Source organism: Macaca thibetana, chromosome 12 (assembly GCF_024542745.1).
Source record: "Macaca thibetana thibetana isolate TM-01 chromosome 12, ASM2454274v1, whole genome shotgun sequence".
NCBI lineage: Eukaryota > Metazoa > Chordata > Mammalia > Primates > Cercopithecidae > Macaca > Macaca thibetana.
In genome coordinates, this window is record NC_065589.1 from 20,005,545 (window position 1) to 20,027,458 (window position 21,914).

At 38.1% G+C, this 21,914-nt stretch overlaps 1 protein-coding gene across 3 annotated transcripts in view; it reads left to right on the forward strand.

Moving 5' to 3' along the window:
* FARSB (phenylalanyl-tRNA synthetase subunit beta) overlaps nucleotides 1–21,914 on the forward strand; it is an 896,824-nt gene that overhangs the window by 843,890 nt on the left and 31,020 nt on the right. For all 3 annotated transcript variants that reach the window (XM_050752079.1, XM_050752080.1, XM_050752081.1), the window contains 5 exons: nucleotides 1,496–1,557; nucleotides 1,790–1,997; nucleotides 2,535–2,615; nucleotides 6,816–6,908; nucleotides 12,505–12,622. In XM_050752079.1, coding sequence (XP_050608036.1) covers nucleotides 1,496–1,557; nucleotides 1,790–1,997; nucleotides 2,535–2,615; nucleotides 6,816–6,908; nucleotides 12,505–12,622 — 562 coding nt within the window. The remainder of the gene's footprint in view (nucleotides 1–1,495; nucleotides 1,558–1,789; nucleotides 1,998–2,534; nucleotides 2,616–6,815; nucleotides 6,909–12,504; nucleotides 12,623–21,914) is intronic.

Consider the following 21,914-nt stretch of genomic DNA (forward strand, 5'->3'; position numbering starts at 1 on the left):
AGCTCACTGCAACCTCCACCTCCTGGGTTCAAGCGATTCTCCTGCCTCAGCCTCCCGAGTAGCTGGGATTACAGGCTCGTGCCACCACGCCCGGCTAGTTTTTGTATTTTTAGTAGAGATGGGGTTTTACTATGTTGGCCAGGCTGGTCTCGAACTCCTGACCTCAGGTGATCCACCTGCCTCAACCTACCAAAGTGCTGAGATTACAGGCATGAGCCACCATGCCCAGCCATTTGTTACTACTTATATGCATGCATTCACTCATCAAATATATATACCAAATGCTTATTATATGATAATCATTTTCTAAGCACTGGGCATATAGCAACACTTGGACTTGGCAGTTTACTATTATGACCTGGAACTAGTTATTCACCTAAAATTCAAATTCCTTACCTGTCAAATGAGAATACTAATAGCATTTGTTGTGAGGATTAAGTAAGATTATCTTAAAAGTGTATCTTGTATTGTTCATCTCATAATAACTATTTAGTTCATAGTAACTATTGAGAAAAGTGACTTACTACTTTGTAATCTTCACCTTGTGCCTCCCAAACCCTGCAGTGCTTTCTCATCACCTGGGGATTTTGAAAACGTGCAGATTGGGCTTCAGTAGCTCTGGTGCCACTGCCACTAGCTATCAAGACCTGCAGTCAGCCTTTCTCATGAGCACTTAGGTGATGCTGGTGCTCTGAGGTGCTCTTAGGTCTACTCTGAGGACTGCAGTTTGTGTAGCAAGGTTCTGGACCATTGCCCTTACTTGAATCAAAACAGGTCTTTAAATTTATGACCTTTTTGCTAGTGACATGTTATACTTTTGAGAGTAATTGAGTGATAAGAAATATTCATAAGGACATTTCCAAAGGTGTTGAAAAGCCTGGGTTTTTATGTGTGTGTGTTCTCACGTCACTAATATGGTGGAGTTACATGCTGTCTGAAGAAGACTGAGTACCAAATTCATTAGATACTCCTACCCCTATTGTCTTCTGGAGCAGATTGGTAGCCATAACATCATTGCATTTCCCCACCTGGAAATTGTAAGAAAAGAATATCTTCATCATGCTCTTAGACTTAGTATGATGAACATTGTGACATTGGAATTACTCTTTCTTGCTCATATCCATCTGCTTGCATAGGACAAGACTGAAAATCTTTAGCAGGGTTCATAAACATCTTTGGAATGATGTAGCACAGCAGTGTTTTACCGTGGGGAATGGGGATTGACTATCTGAAAGGGAAAAATGTTTGGCATTTTATATTATTTCTAGGCAGTGCAAACTGTCTAGCAAGTAGGATGTTCACGTATGAATCTAATGTAACAAATTTATACCTCATAATACTGTTTTTGAAACATCAAGTTTATTCTCAATCTGTGGCTCTAATGACAATTTCTTGGGAACGTAATCGAACTGCAATAATGACTAATTTAATGGAAAAGAGTCTAAAGCTGTATCTGATGGGAAATGATTTACTTTTTAAACTCTTTCTCTTTAAGGAATTAGCTTACCGAAAGGAGATGGTGAGAGCTGACCTCATTAACAAAAAAGTTGGAATCAGGTATGCTCTGAAAACTTCACTTAATTCAAGAACAAAGTACACATATGACTAATTTTTTTTTGCGATCCTTCAGAGTCGGTTACGGAATGATAAAACATCAGTTAACATGTCTGGTTTCTGATAGAACTCAAAAAGAAAGATTACTATTTCAGCTAGTAGCGTATGTTGAAACACAATGCAAACATTAAAAAATAATCCAATGAAGTTTATGGTTTGTTCATTCCTTTTTCAGAGAAACTCCAGAAAATCTTGCCAAACTTCTGACAAGGATGTATTTAAAATCAGAAGTCATAGGTGATGGGAATCAGATTGAGATTGAAATCCCTCCAACCAGAGCTGACATTATCCATGCATGTGATATTGTAGAAGATGCAGCTATTGCTTATGGATATAACAACATTCAGATGACTCTCCCGAAAACTTACACCATAGCTAATCAAGTAAGATTGCACCCTTAAATAAACACTCTTTATTGTTAGAAACTGATTATTGAAAGCCAGGAAGGCTTCGAGAAAACAGAACGTAGGAATCAAGCAGTATTTGGACATGCTCTGCAATGAGAGGCATTTGCTATGGAGAGGATACAAAACAGATGCCCAAATGATTAGAGTAAGTTGAAAACCTGTGATGACTAGTTCTTTGAAGAAAGACAGGTTTCGAGTTTGGAGCCCTTGTTGAATCTCTCAGAGGTTCATTTTCTCAACTTGGGCCTGAAGGCAGAAGCTGTGTGTGGGAGAGATGGAAGTGGGGGTGGTTTGTACATCTGTGTAAAAGCAGAGGGGTGGCAGAACGGTGGGGAGGGAGGAGGTAATATTGGTAGGGAAATGGTGGCATTAGCAGTACATAAGGGTGAAAAGGTATTTAATCTTTTAAACATTTTTATTAAAAAAATTATTTAATGACATGTTCTGTATAAATCTCCCTTTTAAAAAACAAGAAATATTGAGGTGAAATCAAATGGGTACTTTTTTTTTCAGTTTCCTCTTAATAAGCTCACTGAACTTCTCAGATATGACATGGCAGCCGCTGGCTTCACTGAAGTGCTTACCTTTGCCCTGGTATGTCTTACATGCTTTTTCTGCCCAGCTTATTGTTTACTTAGACTCTCCGAATTATTTATTCTATGATTCTTTATAAGAATTTATAAAATCTAGACTGTTAGAACTTCCAGATTCTGAAAGAAAACCTTTGTTACTTGAGAGTATACAATTCCTGGAAAAGTAATGTTGAAGCTTTTCTTTTTACAGCCACAAAAGAAAATGAAGGCCTAGAAAAACATACCTTAAATGACAGATGACAAAGTATTTTATAGTTTGATGTGAGTGTTGAGAGTTCACAATGTATTTCATAACCAAATTTATTAAGTTAGAATATTTGGTCTTAATTTGGTTATGGCTGTGCCCACTAGATGCCGCCCTGGGTAAAGGCTTGTGGACTGTTCCACATTAAATTAATTTCTTTGTCTTTGAACATGTTCACAAACATTTGCTTTGAGTTGAAAAGCTGACATAAAAGGCCTAAATCAGGAAATGACTTTTATTACAAAATCAGAAGGATATCTCCTTCCCCCACCAGATTGACCATATGAAAGAATAAAATGTGTATGCAATTTGTAGTTCCATTTTTCCCTCTTGCTGAGCATTTCTGCGGTGCCTACAATGTAGTTCTTCAGCATTCAAGTATGTTTAATCTATGAGGGGAAAGGAAGCTACTTCTTTTTCTCCTCTGCAACTCAGCCCTAGCCCTGAAATTCTCAATCTTTTATGGTATTTAAGGGACCCTACTTCTAGTTTGGTTAATACTTTGATTTTTCTGATTCAGCAGTCATTCATTCAACATTTGTTGAGCATTTATTATATGTCAGGCACTGCACCAATGAGGAAGCCTGAGGCTGAGAGAGGATAAGTACGTAGCACATTTTACACGGACAGCAGGAGAACTGCTATGTTCCTGGCCACTATGCTTGCATGATCTCATTATATCATGAGCAGAGTCCTGACCTTTGGCCTCCTAGAACAGTGCTTTTCCATGGTCTCATACCATGTATGCTAGGTCTGCAATGCCATGTCATTCATCTGTGTACATATATATACACATATTTGTAGTTGTGAGCATCCACGATTTCATGTAAAATGAAATACCAAAAATAACATTGAGAAATATATTTTTATTTTTTAAAACATATGAGTGTCATAGGAATACATCTTATTTTTTTTTTTTTTTTTTGAGACGGAGTCTTGCTCTGTCGCCCAGGCTGGAGTGCAGTGGCCGGATCTCAGCTCACTGCAAGCTCTGCCTCCCGGGTTTACGCCATTCTCCTGCCTCAGCCTCCCGAGTAGCTGGGACTACAGGCGCCCGCCACCTCGCCCGGCTAGTTTTTTGTTTTTTTTTTTTAGTAGAGGCGGGGTTTCACCAGGTTAGCCAGGATGGTCTCGATCTCCTGACCTCGTGATCCGCCCGTCTCGGCCTCCCAAAGTGCTGGGATTACAGGCTTGAGCCACCGCGCCCGGCCAGGAATACATCTTATTTTAAAGGACTCATACTTTAACCATTAGAGTAAACCATAACAGTTCTCTTCCTCACTTCGAATCCTCTTTTCCTCCCCAGAAACAACTGCTGTTAAAACTTGGATATGCATTTTTCCCTGCCCTTTTATATTAGTGGTGCAGTTTAATTTTGTAACCTTGGAGCCTCATGTGTCTTTAGAGGAGCACAGAGGCTGAGTCTTGACTAGTGGCTTCTCTGCAGGGAATGTTTACCCTGTGCCAAGGGCTTTGTGTACATGATTCTGTTTCTTCTCAGTATACTCCTGTGAAGTAGGCGTTCCTGTCTTTCACAGCAGTTATTTTAAGTAACTTGTCCTACGCCGTGGCTGTGGATCAGGGATTCCCGCCCATGCCTGTCTGCATCCAAGGCCTGTGACTGAACTGTCACACCAGGGATGTTAGAAACAGTCTGTTCAGCTGTCCAAAGTCACTTTAATATATTCATTGTTTATCACTGAGGGGAAGAGAAAGGGGTGAGCTCCTAGAGAGTTTCAGATTTGTACTAAATTTTCCTGTAGGAATTTTAACATTAAAGATGTTTACGAAGATGTTTATAGGCAAGCCTAAGCATCACTGAGCAAAGACGGTCTATGTTGTTAAATCCAGTTTTGCACAAGAGTAACAGCCATTTTTTTTTCCTGAAACCTAGTCCCTGACTTTCCAAGTGTAAATAATTCACATTTCATCATAATGATTTTTGCTGTATCTGCATAGTAGTTATATTCTTTCAAATTGGCTCACTTTTAAGTTGACTTATGTACTTCAGCCTTGTTATAGGAATAATATCTGTAAAAATTATGAGGTTCATTTACTTGTTGTATTTTTCTAACACATTAAAATAAACACATAAATATTAACATTAAAAAAGTTCCTGGCAGGCATGTAATCCCGTGCACTTTGGGAGGCCTAGTCGGGCGGATCACTTGAGGCTACGAGTTCGAGACCAGCCTGGCCAACTTGGCAAAACCCCGTCTCTACTAAAAATACAAAAATTAGTCGGGTGTGGTGGTGCACACCTGTAATCCCGGCTACTCGGGAGACTGAGGCAGGAGAATCGCTTGAATCTGCCTGGGAGATGGAGGTTGCAGCGAACCGAGATTGCGCCACTGAACTCCAGTGTGGGCAACAGAGTGAGACTGTCTCAAACAAAAAAAAAAGTTTCTTACTGTGTACTAACTACTGCCACTTCAGGGTAGCTTAATTTAAATTGCCTCTTGTCACTATCCCTTATTATCCATTGCTGTGATAAAATACAAGGTCACTCAGATACACAGCTGCATTGCCATGTGTCTTTGGAGTGTTTTTTTCTTTTACACAGAGAGAACTAGTTTCATTTGAGAGTAGATTGCTTCATGTCAATTGCATTTCCTAATTAATCAATCAAATTATACCTAAATGTTGGTATAAAACTTCTTTATGCTGTGGGGAAAACGCTTATCCCCAGTGTGCCTGCCACCATTCTCCACCTCAGCAGCCATAGCAGATCAGGGAGCTGTTTTCTGCTATGCCTGGATGTGGCTTCAGGATCTTTCTCGAGAAAGCATGGCAAGAATCACTAGAACTGACATTGACATGAAATGAATTCTTACCATTTCAGTTGGTGTGTGCCATTTTGTTTTAATAAGTGAAATGCATGCCAACTAGCCTTTGAAAACTAGTTGTAGAACAGTATAATGAACAATATTGCCTAACACTGGAAAATAGTACAATAATCTGATGGTACGTCAGTTTTTGTGTTACGTTTTAAATGCTCTTTCAAAAAGCTAGCATTAATATACATGATAATAATTTATCCTTGGTAATGATTTGTCAGTTATCATCATTGTTGATATTTTTTGAGCGCTTACTCTGTGCCAGGCACCATACTTGCATTATCTCATTATATCATTTATTATTAGACTTGATGTATCTAATCGTCAGTGAGTTTTTAATTTCATAACTTCTGCCTACAATGCTGGTTTCTGAGGGTGGCAAGCATCTTTCTCTTTGATCACTGGGTACTCAGCAGTTTATTTGTTGTAAGAGTTTCAGGCATGTGCACAGAAGTTAAGTGATACAATAAAAGAGCACTGGGCAGAGTTCCAGTCACTTGAATTCTGTTCTCAGTCCTACTGTTCTGCCACAAGTCAGTGTGGATTTAGCAAGGGTTACAATGGTAGTCAAAATGGAAAGTCATGAAATACCAAGGAGGGAGGGAAAGTTTCTGACTAGAGTCATTAGGAATATTATTACGGAAGAGAGGTCATTTAAGTCTGCCTTAGGGAATAGCAGCAAGTGGGGCTGGGATGGCATTTCAGGTAAGGTAGGGAAACATAAGGTTTAGGGAATGGCTAGGGCATCATGGGAGATTAGATTGGAAAGATAAATGGGAAACTAGCTTAGGAAGGGCCTGAGTACGGTTTATACCATCTCCACGTGAAAAATTTACTTTAGCTCTGTATGATGCCTAGGACTCATTGTGAAAGAAGGATTAATGTTAAATTCCATCTGCTGCGGGCCTGAGATTGATGTGTATTCATTCTTAGCTTATTCTTTTTTATTTGTTTATTTTTTTTATTACATTTACTCCAGCTGACACCAGGCCTATTCTTAACTTGCTGATATATGTAGAGAATATACATTGTTCTTAGAAGTTGACTTACAGCATTACTTTTTATTTTAAACTTAAGTAATTGCTTTTCCATATTAATCTGTTTTGTATGTACTTCACAGTGCTCCCAAGAAGATATAGCTGATAAACTTGGTTTGGATATCTCTGCAACAAAGGCAGTCCACATAAGTAATCCTAAAACAGCTGAATTTCAGGTAAGAATTTTAAGTAGGTGAGAATTCAGGTAAAAACCGAGAGGCAGTACATGAGTTAGGAAAAGTCTCTTCAGTTATTATACCTGAGATGGTGAAATCTTAGAGCTTTTTTATAGTATCTTCTTGGGTAAGTTTATAGTTGGTTATTACGTGCTATACTGCCAAAAATTCTTAACACTTTTAAAAATAATATTTTCTTGATTAGCTTCATACTGGGTTCTTACTTGCTTTGTATTATCTGGCCCAGTCCCTCTTGTCTGAACTTTCCATTTCATAATTGATTTTTTAACACTATTTTCTGATTTCATCTTTTTTTTTTTTTAATTTTTATTTTTTGAGACAGAGTCTTGCTCTGTTTCTCAGGCTGGAGTACAGTGGCATGATCTCGGCTCACTGCAACCTCTGCCTCCCAGGTTAAAGCGATTCTCCTGCCTCAACCTCCCAAGTAGTTGGGATTATAGGTGTGCGCCACGATGCTTGGCTAATTTTTGTATTTTTAGTAGAGAGGGGGTTTCACCATGTTGGTGAGGCTGGTCCTGAACTCCTGACCTCAAGTGATCCACAAAGTGACCTTGGCCTCCCAAAGTGCTGGGATTACAGGCATGAGCCCCTGCACCTAGCCAGATTTCATCTCTTTTCCGTTCATTTGTAATAAAAGAACAAAACCTGTTCCCAGTTCCTCCGTAAGTCATTCACTTTGAAATTGCCCATTATATCAGTTCTTGACTGTGCTGCTTATTTCTTTTATTGTAATTGTCTAAGTTTATTGGCAGTTTCATTTAGAGTTTAGGAATATTTAAATGAGAATGATACTACCTTAATATTAAGTATTAAGTGATTTGTGTTATAGATTAGGATATTAACTATAAAGGGAGGGCATTTAAAAATTATACCATCTTTGCTTATTAATAACTTTATTTTTTTTTATTTTTTTATTTTTTTGAGACGGAGTCTTGCTCTGTCACCCAGGCTGGAGTGCAGTGGCCGGATCTCAGCTCACTGCAAGCTCCGCTTCCCGGGTTTACGCCGTTCTCCTGCCTCAGCCTCCCGAGTAGCTGGGACTACAGGCGCCCGCCACCTCGCCCGGCTAGTTTTTTTTTTTGTATTTTTTAGTAGAGACGGGGTTTCACCGTGTTAGCCGGGATCGTCTCTCGATCTCCTGGCCTCGTGATCCGCCCGTCTCGGCCTCCCAAAGTGCTGGGATTACAGGCTTGAGCCACCGCGCCCGGCCGCTTATTAATAACTTTAAATAGTTCTATCTCTTTTATACTAATAAGCTCTTGTTCTGTTTCTCTTGCATGTACAAATCTGTGTGTTTTTTAACCCAGATTTTAGAGAAAATCATGTCTTCTTCTAGAATCAAGGGGAATCTTAGAACTGGAAGGCTATATTTTAAAGAAGGTTAATGCTATTATAAATAATATCTGAATTCTGATTTGAAATCGTTTCTTTGGATTTTGGTTTTTACTTATACAAAAATAAGGGATGGGTTAGTTCTAAAAACAATTCTAAAAGTTCTGAAAGTGTTTAAATCTAAATTTAAAAATTCTAAATTTTATCTATAGAACCACCTACTAATGTTGTAGATTACAGCTAGACTAATTAAAGAGCTAATTGGTAATATATATCAAGTATATGAATTCTTTATCTATATTTAGGGTCAGAACTTTGAAGAATCCTTATACTAATTTTGGAAGGATTATAATAATGAATTTTTATATTTTGTTTTCTGAGGTCTAGTTTCCTATTGCTTTTAAAATTTGCCCATAGTGTTCTTTTTAATAAGAGGTATTCAAATTCATTTGCATAGAATGATTTTTCAGTAAATATTAATGGATTTTTGTTTATTCCAAATGCACCTTTTTCTCCCAGTTTTACTTAGATTACTTTTTAAAAAAACTTTATTTTATTTTTATTTGTCTTTTTGAGACGGAGCTTCACTGTCTTGCCCAGGCTGAAGTGCTGTGGCCTGGTCTTGGCTCACTGCAACCTCCGCCTCCTGGGTTCAAGCGATTCTTGTGCCCCAGCCTCCCGAGTAGCTGGGATTATAGGCGTGTGCTACCATACCTTGCTAATTTTTGTACTTTAATAGAGATGGGGTTTTATCATGTTGGCCAGGCTGGTCTCGAACTCCCAGCCTCAAGCGATCTACCCCCCATGGCCTCCCAGAGTGCTGGGATGACATGTGTGAGCCAACTCGCTTGGCCTTTTTTTCAACTTTTATTTTAGATTCAGTTAGTATATGTGTAAGTCTGTTACAAAGGTATATTACATGATGTTGAGGTTTGGAGTGTGATTGAACCCGTCACCCAGTATTGAGCATAGTACCCAACAGGTAGTTTTTCAGCTCTTGCCCCCCACCTCCCTCTTTGCCTTATATTCCCCTACTGAAGCTTGATAGATTTCTTAAGATGTGGTAACTGTTATGTTCTTCAGGATTTACATCCTGCCTTATCTATTTTATATAAGTGGAAGGAAAATAATCAGAAATGCATTAAATGTCACTATAAATAGCTGTGGCTTAGCACACTTAGGAATCAATCTTTCTGCGTAAAGTACCTTAAAGATGAAAGAGAGTGCCTATCTTTTGACCTAACAGATTCTATATTTTACCTTGCTTTACCAATAGGTGAGTCCTACTACTACTAATTTGGCTAAGAGGTTTATATTTATTTATGGTTAGGTTAAATGTAAAATTCTTCATGGGCCTATAACTCAGTTTCTTGTCTAAATCCATTCTTTCTCCTGCATAATTCTTAACTTTGGGCTCTTTTCTGATAGTAAATATGTTAGAGAATGGACAAGATAAAAATGCAACTTGGCTAAAATATGTAAAATTTTATTATAGTGACAATAAACAAACTTACAGAATATTACCACACCTCTTCCAAATTAACAATAATATTCCTTAATCACCTCACATATCCAGTCATTGTTTCAGTTTTCCCAATTGTCAATTTTTTTTTTTTTTTTTGAGATAGAGTCTCACTCTGTTGCCAGGCTGGAGTGCAGAGGCGCAATCTTGACTTACTGCAACCTCCGCCTCCTGGGTTCAAGCGATTCTCCTGCCTCAGCTTCCCAAGTAGCTGGGACTACAGGCGCGGGCCACCACCCCCAGCTAATTTTTGTATTTTTAGTAGAGACAGGGTTTCACCATGTTGGACAGGATGGTCTCGATCTCCTGACCTCATGATCCGCCCATCTCAGCTTCCTATCAATTTTTTTTTTTAACAGTTTGAGTTGGTATTCAAATGTGGTTCATACATTGACATTGATTTATATGCTTTTCATGTCTCTGTTAATCTACAAGTTGTGCCTCTCATCCTTCCATCTTTCTTTTCCTTTCAGTTTGTTTATTGAAGAAACTGAGTCATTTGTCCTACAGAATTATTACATTTAGGATTTTGCTGAATATGTTCCAATGGCTCCCTAAGTTTCCAGTAAATTGGTAGTTGGATATAGAAGCTTGATCAGATTCAGGTGTAATTTTTTGTATTTCTGTAGGTTTTTAAATATGCAAATAAGGCATATCTATAAAATACACTGATAAAATTAAGAAAAGTTTTCTATAACAGTAGTTTGTTTATTGTATTTCAATAAGTTAAATTTCCTTTTAACTTTTAACATTGTAGTTTCGTTTCTGTGAATGGTTTGGGCACTTGCCCTCCAATGGGGAAAATGAACAATATTTAAGAAGCACCACGTTGAAGGCGAATAGCAGCTTGTTGGTATAGTGAGTGTGATGGGAAAGACGTTCTCTTTTTCCTTCAAAACACAGTCTAGCAATTCCATTTAGGGTCTTATGGTTACTTGTGCAGGATCTAAGAAGGTCTATGTTTTAGCTTGGGTGTTCAGGGCAAACCTCTGTAGGAGAGAACATTTGAGCAGACCCTTGAAGGAAGGAAGGAAGCCTCATGTGAACCTAAAGGAAGAATGTATGAGCAGAGTAAGCGTGGAGGCCTCAGGATGGAAATCTACTTGCTGACCAGTGTGGCCTCCAGTATGGCTGGAGTGCAGTAAGCCTGTGGGAGCAGCAGGACTTGAGGGTAGAAAGGGAGGCAGGGCACATCACACGGCCCCAGGTAGGCCATGGATTTTATTCAAAATTTAATGGAAACTTCTTGGAGATTTTTGACCAGGGGAGTTGCATGATCTGATTTCCGTCTTAAAGGACTGCTCTGTATGGAGAATAGGCCACAAGGTGGCAGGAGTGGAAGCACAGAAGAACGTTATGCAGTTGTCTAGGGAAAAGATAATAGTGCTTGGTGTATGACTGCAGAGCCCAGACTCTCACAGTAATGTTATACCACTGCTTATAAAACCCTTCTGGTAACATGTGTTGGAAGCTAATATATTCCGTATAGCTCACAGGGAGAAATTTATTTTGCATACAAAGCAGGAAAGTTTTGCTTTTTTCAAATGTACCAGGGTATGCATTTCTTAGGAACAGTAGGAATGAAATGACTGTACATACTTTCACATTTGCTTTAGTTAATGAAAAGTTTAGAACTGTAGTTACAGCCTACCCATAGCAGCTGTATATATTTTTTAGCACCTACGTATTTGTGTTCTGTTTTCCTCATTGTGGTGGTGTTTTAATTGCATTTACATTTTTCCTGGTCCTAATTTTGAGTAATTCATGTTTAATCTATTTATGGTTGTATTTATTTATTTGTTTAGAGACAGGGTCTCTGTTGCCTCGGCTGGAGTGCAGTGGTATGATTATAGCTTATTGTAACCTTGAACTCCTGGGCTCAGGCAATTCTCCACCTCAGCCTCCCGAGTAGCTGAAACTGAAGGCATGTATCCATACCCAGCTAATTGTTAAATTTGTGGAGGTGGTGTTTTGCTATGTTGCCCATGCTGGTCTCAAACTGCTAGCCTCAAGTGTTCCTCCTACCTTGGCCTCCCAAAGCTTTGGGATTACAGGCATGAGCCACGGTGCCTGACCTATATTTAATCTACTTAAACATTTGTATTTCTTGTAGTCTATTTCAATTACTTTGTGAAATGAGGCAGGATATGAAAACTTGCATACATGCATTTGAAATCTTGAAAGCAAACTTTAGTTTTTGAGATGATAATCAATTAGCTGGGTGCAGTGGTATGTACCTGTAGTTCCAGCTACTTGGGAGGCTGAGGCAGGAGGCATTTGCCTCCTGCTATAGCGGTTTGAGGCATTTGAGGCTGCAGTGAGCTATGATTGTGCCCACTGCACTCCACCCTGTGCGAAAGAGTGAGACTGTGTCTCTAAAAAAAAGGAAAAATGAAATAATGAATGATAATGAATAAAATAATCATGCCTTAGATATGAGCAAACATATTTAGGTTATATTTGTTTCTCATTTATTTTTTAATCACATTTATGATTTTTTATTTTGTAAATTTGGAAGCCAGAATGTTTTCAGTTCTTTTCAGTTCAATTGCAGTATTCTGGAGTTGAAAATTGAAAGTGACTTTGATATTTTAGGGCAATGCATTTTCCAGAAGTGTCTTCCTATGAAGCCATAGTCTTTCTGCCATAGTCTTTGTCTTTCACCAAGTTTGTTTGTTTGGGTCGTATTTGGTCAGTGCAATTCCATGTCTTTTCCTGTAGGTGGCACGCACTACCCTTCTTCCTGGCCTCCTGAAGACCATAGCAGCAAATCGTAAGATGCCCCTTCCTCTGAAACTGTTTGAAATCTCCGACATTGTAATAAAAGATTCTAATACAGGTAAGAATAAGTCACCTTTGATTTGATTTGTGTATTTAAAGCATTTTTTTCATTATGAAAACCTTAACTATACATAAAAGCAGAAAAAGTAGTATAATTGGCCCCTATGTACCCAGCCCCCATCTTCAACAGTTACCAACACATGGACAGGCTTCTTTCATCTATACCACTATCAACTTCCCATATTATTTTAATATGAATCATAGACATTGTATCATTTCATCAGCAAACACTTTAGTAGTATTTTGTTTTTTTTTTGGAGACAGTTTCACTCTGTCACCCAGGCTGGAGTGCAATGGCCTGATATTGGCTCACTGCAACCTCTGCCTCCTGGGTTCAAGTGATTCTTGTGCCTCAGCCTCCTGAGTAGCTGGGATTAAAGGTGTGTGCCACCATACCTAGCTAATTTTTGTGTTTTTAGTAGAGCTGGTGTTTCACCATGTTAGCCAGGCTGGTCTCAAACTTCTGACCTCAGGTGATCTGTCCGCCTTGGCCTCCCAAAGTGCTGGGATTACAGGCGTGAGCCACCGGCACCCAACTACTTTAGTATGTATTTCTAAAAGATAAGCACTACCACTTTAGTTTTGTTTGTTTTATAAATTTCATTTTTATGATTAATTTATTTGAATCAGAATTTAAGGTCCAGCTATTTGGTTGCTGTCTCTCTCATTTCTTTTAATGGAAAGCATTTTTCAACAAAGAATTTAATAATTAAGAAGATTTCTATTAAAACCTCAACTTGACAAGCACTGTGGAACATTTTCTTATATGACATGATTTGTGTGCATATTGTCTTAACATACTTGATATCATGTCATTCTGCTTTAGCAGTGACTGTCCATTGTTACCGTTGTACCAGTGACTGCGAATGTGTTTGACCAGTTTTTGTTCCTTTTGAGTAAGCCCTGGACTTGTTAGTACAGTGGGTTGCTTGGTCCACACTTGGAATGGGGTGGTTGTTTAATGAGTATATATTTAGTAAGCACCTCCACTTGATTGCCAAGGAATTCAGTCTCTGATACAAATCTGACTGTTCGAAGCTGTATGTGCATTGGTCCCTTGGTGAGCAGTACCTGAAGGGACTCAATTGCTGTGTTTCCTTGGTTTCGGATTTAACAGATCAATTCCTAGCAGTGTTTATGCCGCGATGCTTACTCTAGACTCTACAGAATTCAGAGTGTGTTCTTTTGAATCAGTTGACAAAAGCAGAGACCTTATTCTCAATTTCTCCTGAAGAGGATAAACCTATTATTCTTAACTTTACAAAGTGGTCACAACTATTGACTGTAAATCGACCTATCTTAGGAATTATAGAGGTATGACCAGAGCTAGTACTGTCCATGGCAAACTTTCCAGCCAAGGCTGGATTCCATCTGTTCCCCACTATTGTCCCATTTAATGGATTGGAAAATTAAGACAGAAAGTGGTAATTTGCCCAGGGCTGCATAAAATATTGAACTTGGAGCTGGAGCCATAGTATAGGTCTCCGTCACACATCCTTAGAGAATGAAAGTTCATGTTTAATATCACTATGTAGAATTTTCTTTAGGTGGTAAATTTACTGTAGTAAAAATCAGAAAACATTTTTAGTGCCAGCTACAAATAGTTTTGAGTGTTCTTGTACCTTAAATCCTCCATTGGTAGAGATAACTGAGAATTTGATATAATTCCATTGTCAAATTTTTCTGTTAGCCTTGAGTTGTTTCCATTCATCTTATTTATTTGCATTTTACATTGTTTTGATCGTTGATGATCTGTTCGTGTTTAGAAATATATGGTTACATTTATAAATCAGGATTAGGTTAATTACATGGGTTTCCTCAAAAGTGTTGTAATACTGTTTCAGCAGTAGGCCTCTTCCCTGATCGGTAGGGCTCCCTGAGGGCTTTGCACGGTTCTGTGGGGCTGGGCATGCTCACAACCAGGCGGAGGGTGCGAGTGAGGAAACTGGGGTTGTTGCAGGGATGGGGCACTTGACGGTATTTTAGTCCTGGGTAGTGGTGCCTTTGCTATTTTTGTTTTAATTTGTGTTTGTTGGAAAGGCCCAGGTATACACTGTACCCTGCTTCTCTTTCTGGCCCCAAGGCCTATGCTTAGGATGACTTCCTATTGAGAGAACTGTTCTTAGGTGCTAGTGCTATAGGCCATCTTCTAACAGATCACCTAGGTGGCCAGGCGTGTTGGCTTATGCCTATAACCCCAGTGCTTTGGGAGGCCAAGGTGGGAGGATCTTTTGAACCCAGAAGGTTGAGGCTACAGTAAGCTATGTTTACACCAACTGTACTCCAGCCTGGGCAACAGAGGAAGACCCTGTCTGCCCCGCCTTGCCCCCCGCTCAAAAAAAAAGAAAGAAAGAAAGAAGAAATGACTTAGAAAATCATCCCAGAAACTCATTCATATAGCTTTTAGATTTGCATTTCTGTGATACTTTGTTTCGTTGGGAAGGATAGTTCCTGTTTCTATAGGAAACCTCTTTTATATCTGTCTTTTGTTATAATTACTCTGCTCTATTTTCTCCATTGATTCATTTCTGATATTATTTTTGCCTGTTGTCTTGTACCATTCTGCTTTATTCTTTTTTTAAAAAGTTTTCCATCATCAATGGTATTTGAGAAATGAAGGGAGGTAAATGTGCTTGGTAAGTCTACCATCTTGAAAACATAGGTTTGCTTTAGTTTATTTGGAGTATGTTTTCTGTTTAGGTAGGCCTGGATTTTATTTCATAACAAAATGAGCTTTTCTGATGGAGTATTCTACATATGTACATGTGGATTCCCTACTTGTCATCTGGTGTACATAGAGGACAACAGGGGAGGCAGCAAAGCACCGCGGTTCCATAGAGAGACTCTGCAGCCAGAGTGCTTGGCTTTGAGTCATGGTTCTGCCTTTACCAGCTGCTTAACTTTGGACAATTTGTTTATTCTCTCTGTGGCTCAGCTTCCTCATCTGTACAGTGGGAATAATGATAGCACTTATTTCATTGATATGTTATAAGGATTAAATGAAATTACAGTTTGAAAAGTTCTAGCCACGTAATAAGAACTGTTGGTGTTTGCTCTTGTTGTTAAGATGTTTACAATTCCTAAACTCAGATAACGTAGCATCCTGGTTTATGGGAATTTTTTTACTGGAATGACTTGAAAGCCTTAGCTGTCCATTAAAGGGCTAATGTCACCTTGCTGAGGCACTCAGGGCCAATTCTTATCCTCACTTTTGACTTAATTGGTTCTGTTATGCCTTTTTTTTTTTTTTTTTTTTTTTTAGAATAAGAAAACTGAAACAGACGAACGTGGGAATTTATTTATGGAAACAGGAACATTGTTTTTTGAGTAATTGGTCACCTACTTTTTTTGAGTGAATTAACGTGTTTTTACTGTTTCTCAAACCAGTAACCATTTTTCTCTATTGGATTCACATTAGCAATTTCCTTCTAAAAAATGAAACTTTTTTGAAGACAAAAATCTAAACCATAGTTTTCCAGTTAATGTGAAAATGCCTCAAATTTTCATTGGTGGGAGCAGTACCCAAACTACTGGTTCAAAAGAGTGGTGATAGAGTGGCAAGAATGAGCAAGGCAGTCTCATTCAGCACAGCACATTGGTAGAAAAGATTTGTAAGTTATTTTTCATTGCTAGAGACTGCTTTAGAATATCAGAGAAAGAGTTGCCAGTCTTAAGGGAGACAAACCTGTGAGCAGATTCTTACAGATAATGCCCAGAGTGAATGTACCAGTTGCCCTTTGGTAGCTCAGAAGGGAGCAACAGTTGCCATTAATTTGTTTTCTAATACTAAGGAAAAACCCAACATTCCCAGCCTTGTATCAGTTTGGGGTGGGCAAGCATGTCTTCCAAAACAAAAATAGAATCCATATTGGATTTCGATATGCCTCCCACACATTTTGTGTGACCAGTATTCCTGTAAGAGTAGATGAAAGACTGCTAGCCCAATTTTCGTGCTTGACCTTGTTGGACAGTTTCTTATTCTAATGTAGACTTTTTTGACTGACCATCCGTGTTGTGTGAGGCCGTCAGGCTGCCAGTTTAGAGACTGTGTCAGGCATACTTTTCGAGCATTAAGACTTCCACTCTAAATCAGACACATTCAGGTTCTTTGAGGCTGAGCCAACCACTGCATTTATTGAGACTCTAGATATGAAGTTGCTGCAACATTTTACAAAATTAGTCATGACTCAAGGGACTCAGCCGATTTATGCCTTTTGTTGGGCAGAATGGTGTATGGCTTTGGAATGAGAAGTTGAATGCAGACTCTGCTGTGGGGTGAATGTTTTTCAGTTGATAACAAGGAAGTCAGCAGACGCAGCACTGAAGCTGCCATATCAGGCTGCTGTGTGAGCTATTGATTGGTGATTGGTTTCAGTCCTTAACATTTTTATTTTTTCTGTTAAATGTCAGGAACAACTGAACTATAAACCAAATAGTTTAAAAAAAAAAAAAAAGACTTCTCGGGAGCAAAGGACCTAATTGTGAATTTCTAATCTGTACACCCAGAAAACCAACTGTATTTTGCAAAATCCAATATTTAGGCTTTTTCTTAAACACAGATTGACTTCTGCATTGTAGTTTATTGCTTTATGGTCACTGAAGCTGCCAGTATATATACATAGAATCTCCCTGAAATGGCAAGAGAAAACATATCACTGGTTTGAGTGAGTTTAAGTATAAAGGGAACAAGAGCCAAAGAAAGATTGGTTTGGCTTTCTAATGTAAGAGGGTGATTTAGATTTAGCAGGATACAATCGTGCAATTGTCAATTTGACATATATCTGTGGAGAACCCTGAAAATCAAATTGCCATGCATTTTGGTTATAACTACTACATTTACAAAATGTTGGATTTTAATAAATATAGTAGATGGAATAGGATAGGTTAAAGCCTCTTGACCACCCATAGGGGCCAGTTAGTGTCACTTTCTTAATGAAGTATGCTAAGCCTTCACTTTTTGCTCAGAGCATTCTTAACTTTCTTTGAAGCATTGCTATAGTCCTGGTGCAAGCTACATTTCCTATACCCCTCAAATCACTGACAAAATAGCTTTTAAAATTTCACATTGTTCCTGAAACTTTTCTAAATGAGAGAATCATCTACTTCTTCTTACCCTGCTTAGTTTGGATGTAGAAATCCAGAATTTTTTTTAAACTTTAGTCACAATATATGTTTAAGAGTCTTGTTCTTTTCTCCTCGCTTGACCACCATGGCCATCACAGAACAAACCTAATTCACTGTTTTTTTATGATTTGGTTTGTTCTTTCAATTTGCTGTTGGTTTGTGCCATATATGTATGTTGGTGTTTGCGTATCTGTCTTATAAGTTACAAAAATATAGCGGTCAGATTTTTAAAGGTTTTTGTGTAAATCTGTGCTTAAAAATAACTCAATAAAAGCATTTTCATTGTGGGCTTGTGAAATACCTCAGTTCTGAGAAATTATCCAGTAATTCTGGAGCCCTCAAATAATGGAGGATTATCTAGCATCCACATGTGGAATGTGGTTTTCCGAAGAGAGCTTATGTCATCAGTCTGGATTAATTTAATTTCACCATTTCATATTTTTCGCATGTAGAGTTTCCAATTAATAATTCAAAAAATATGGATGTAAGGAGCATTGACATTAACAATTTTTGAAGTAACATCATTTGCATACGTGATGGCATCTTAACTGTGTAAATACATCATTTTTAATATAGAAAGTTATTTTAATAGATTTGGTTCCACATAGTTAAGATCTGCTAACATGAGTATAATGTGCCCTGTCATGCATTGAATATTGTATTTTTTTTTAGTAGGTAAAAAAATCCATTCCAGGTTTACATTAACTAAATAAAAGCCAACCCACAAGGACATAACTTTTTCCTTCATGCGTTGAGAAGGTCATAGATTTTTCCTCACATTTGTTTCTTGGCTTTTCAGCACTATTTTAAAAAGGAAAGTCTGTACTTTGGTGCCATAATATAGGAGAGCATTTTAAGGAAAATTGTTCTTAAGCTTTATTATGTTTTTTTAAAAATTGAAAATATATTTGTGATGTTTTTAAGACCTTTCATGAATGTGTATTTTTAATTTAAGAGCAATTCTAATCTTTTCTTTTTTTTTTAATACTCAACTTCTCCTTAATCCTACTCTTAGAATTAGTTGCCGACCCTTTTCTGTGCTTATGTCAGCATATGTTATGCTTTTATTTACAGCCATAGATAATGGATAAATACTTTTTAGTGTTTATACAAATGGGATATACTTTACCTGTCTTGTTCTGCACCTCATTTCTCCTTTGAGCACATTCTATTGACTTCATTTCTTTTTAATGGCTGGATAATCTTCCATCATATCAGTGTACTATAATTTATTTACTTAGATTATTATGAATATTTAGATGTTTACCAAACTTTTGCTAAACTATGTTGCAAGAAATGTCCTTGTACTTTTATACAAATAGGAATTTTTAGAACTAGAATTGATCATTCCATAGGTGTAAACATCTAAATGTTTGATAATTTGTTAAATTCTCTTCATAAAAGGATTTTTTACAAACTTAGCATCCTACCAAGAGTGTATAAAGGTGCCTGTTTACCCACATTCAATATGACTTTTGGAGGCATTATGTCTTCATAAGATTCTTGTTGCATTAGTGAATCATTTAGGCCTGCGTTGAAATTCTTCAGGCGATGTATAAAATTTGCAATATAAATTATAGTCTTGTGGGTTCCAATGTGAAATAAATTTGTTGGATGGAAGAGACTTAAAAATCAAGTTGCTTTGTTTTATTTTCTTAACTTGGCCAGACTATGAACCTCAAGCTCCATATCAGCCTCTGATTATTCTAGAAGCTGTTTTGATCTCCCAGTAGGCTTTCTGCTAGTATCTTTCTTTGGGCTTTTAGGTGAATGTGAGAATAGGAGTGGCAAGTTTCTGTGGAAGACTCTGCTCTTTTCCAGTCTGTGCCATGTATAACATGACCAAACACCTTAGTTTTTAATCATTGGTACTTTGGTGGAAGAGGATCTATACCGAACAGGAGCCTATTTGAGTTATATGTAATAGTCGTTTACTAGGGAACATCATGTACCATTCCTTTTTCTTTTCTGTTAAAAAATCATTTGGCGTGTCCTTTCATCTTATAGAATTGTAGCTAGCCACCCCTCCTTTGCGCAGCTTAGATCAGCCCTCTCCAGGCAGTACTTTGAAGTCTGTGAAATACATAGATAATTTAGGCTGACATACTTGCCAGGCCCATTGAAAAAGCAGAATTGTTTGATGGCATGACACAAGCGGTCTGTTAACTGAGTTATAAAGAACTGAGGCATTTCCAACAAACCCTAGCCTTGGCATGACTTTTAAATAGTTCTTATTTTGTGGTGTGCAGTCAGTGGACTTTCTGTGATGTAGTATAGTCTCTTAGTGCAACATACTGGGAAATGGGAATGTTACTATACCCAGCAATTTCAAGGAGGAATGGGTGGAAATGAGTTTGTGGTTATTTTCTCCTTTGATTCAGTTCAGCTACAGTAGAGGGAGTATCTTAGCAAGATATGTGGAAGTAAGTCCAGAGAGAGCAGTAACCCTTAGGAAATGTAAAAAGCCAGCCAATCCATGTGGAGTTGGGAGGGGGCACCTAAATAATGTGGTTAATCTAATTATTACAGTGGGCTTAATACAAAGCCCTAGAAGTCAGGCCTTTCTTAAAAATATTGCAAAATTAAATCTAAAAATATACAGTTTGTTACTGTATGTGTGTGCTATAAACATCCTGAAACCGTTCTTGAATGAAATAGAGTATAATTTTTTTAAGTTCTCTTTTGTTTTTGTTTTTGTTTTGAGGCAGGGGTCTCACTCTGTCACCCAGGCATGATCATAGCTCACTGCAGTCTTGAACTCCTGTTCAGCCTCCCAAGGAGCTGGGACTACAGGCACATGACACCACCACTGTGCCTGACTAATCTTTAAATTTTTTTTTTTTTTTTTTTTTTTTTTTTTTTTTTAAGAGATGGAGTCTTACTTTGTTGCCCAGGCTGGTCTGAAACTCCTGTGATCCTTCTGCCTCGGCCTTCTAAAGTGCTGGGATTACAGGCCTGAGCCACTGTGCCTGGCCTAAATTCTATAATTTTTTAATTGTGATTTTATTATTCTCATCACAAGTTTACTTAATTTGTTTTTTAAAATTCTAAATTTTTAATCCAGATGTTGCTGCTCATATCAGAAATATAACAGTTTTACATAATTTGGAGATAAGGAAAAAATTACTTGGAATTTGGCAAAGATTATCAAAATAAAACTTCCAGTTTATGTTGCTAAGCTGTCTCTTAATGGTAGTGTTACTGTTGGGCTATTCTCTCACAGCAAAAACGGAGTTACAAAGTTGTTTCAATACGTGCCTGTGTGTTAAAGTGAAAGCATGTGACATCCACACCAATAAATGGGTACCACATGGCAAAAATACCCAGAAGCAAGTCAGTAGTATGAAAGGGATAATTTAGTTCTGTTTCAGTTCATTTTTTCCCTTCAGAGAGACAGAGAGAGAGAGAGAGAGAAAGAAAGAAAGGGAGAGACAGAGAGAGAGAAAGTTTGTATTCCTACAGTGGAATCAGGCTTTTCATTTTAGTTTATGCATGTGGTTGGTTTAGTGAGGTTTTGTGCCTGTCTGATTTTAATGTTGACTTACAGCTTTTGGATACCAAATTTCTTTATCTTTAAAAATGGAAATGATGGAGGTGACAGTGGTATGCTACTCGCTTACCTCAGCTGGCATAGATATGGCCTGCTGTCTGCTCCTGGCCTGTCCTAGCTCCTGTTTAATAGCTATTTGTGTGTGCTTATCTTCTTTTCTAGGCTTTAGGGATCTACTCAGAAAATAATTATTGAGGTCTGGCGTGGTGACCCATGTCCATAATCTTAGCACTTTGGGAGGCTGAGGCAGGCAAATTGCCTGAGCCCAGGAGTTCGAGACCAGCCTGGGCAACATGGTAAAACCCTGTCTTTACTACTACTACTACTAATAAAAAAAATCAGTGGGCATGGTGATATGTGCTTGTACTCCCAGCTGCTTAGGAGGCTGAGTTGGGAGGATCGCCTGAGCCTGGGAAGTCAAGGCTGCAATGAGCCAAGATCACGCTGCTGCACTCCAGCCTGGGCTACTGGAGTGAGAGCCTGTCTCAAAAACACAAAGCATTACTGAGAGTTTAGGTTGTAGATGCCTTGTACTGGCTTTGACCTTCATCATCAAAGAATATCTAGAATAGAGCGCCTTGAATATAGTGTGTACTAAGAAATGTTAAATGGCAAG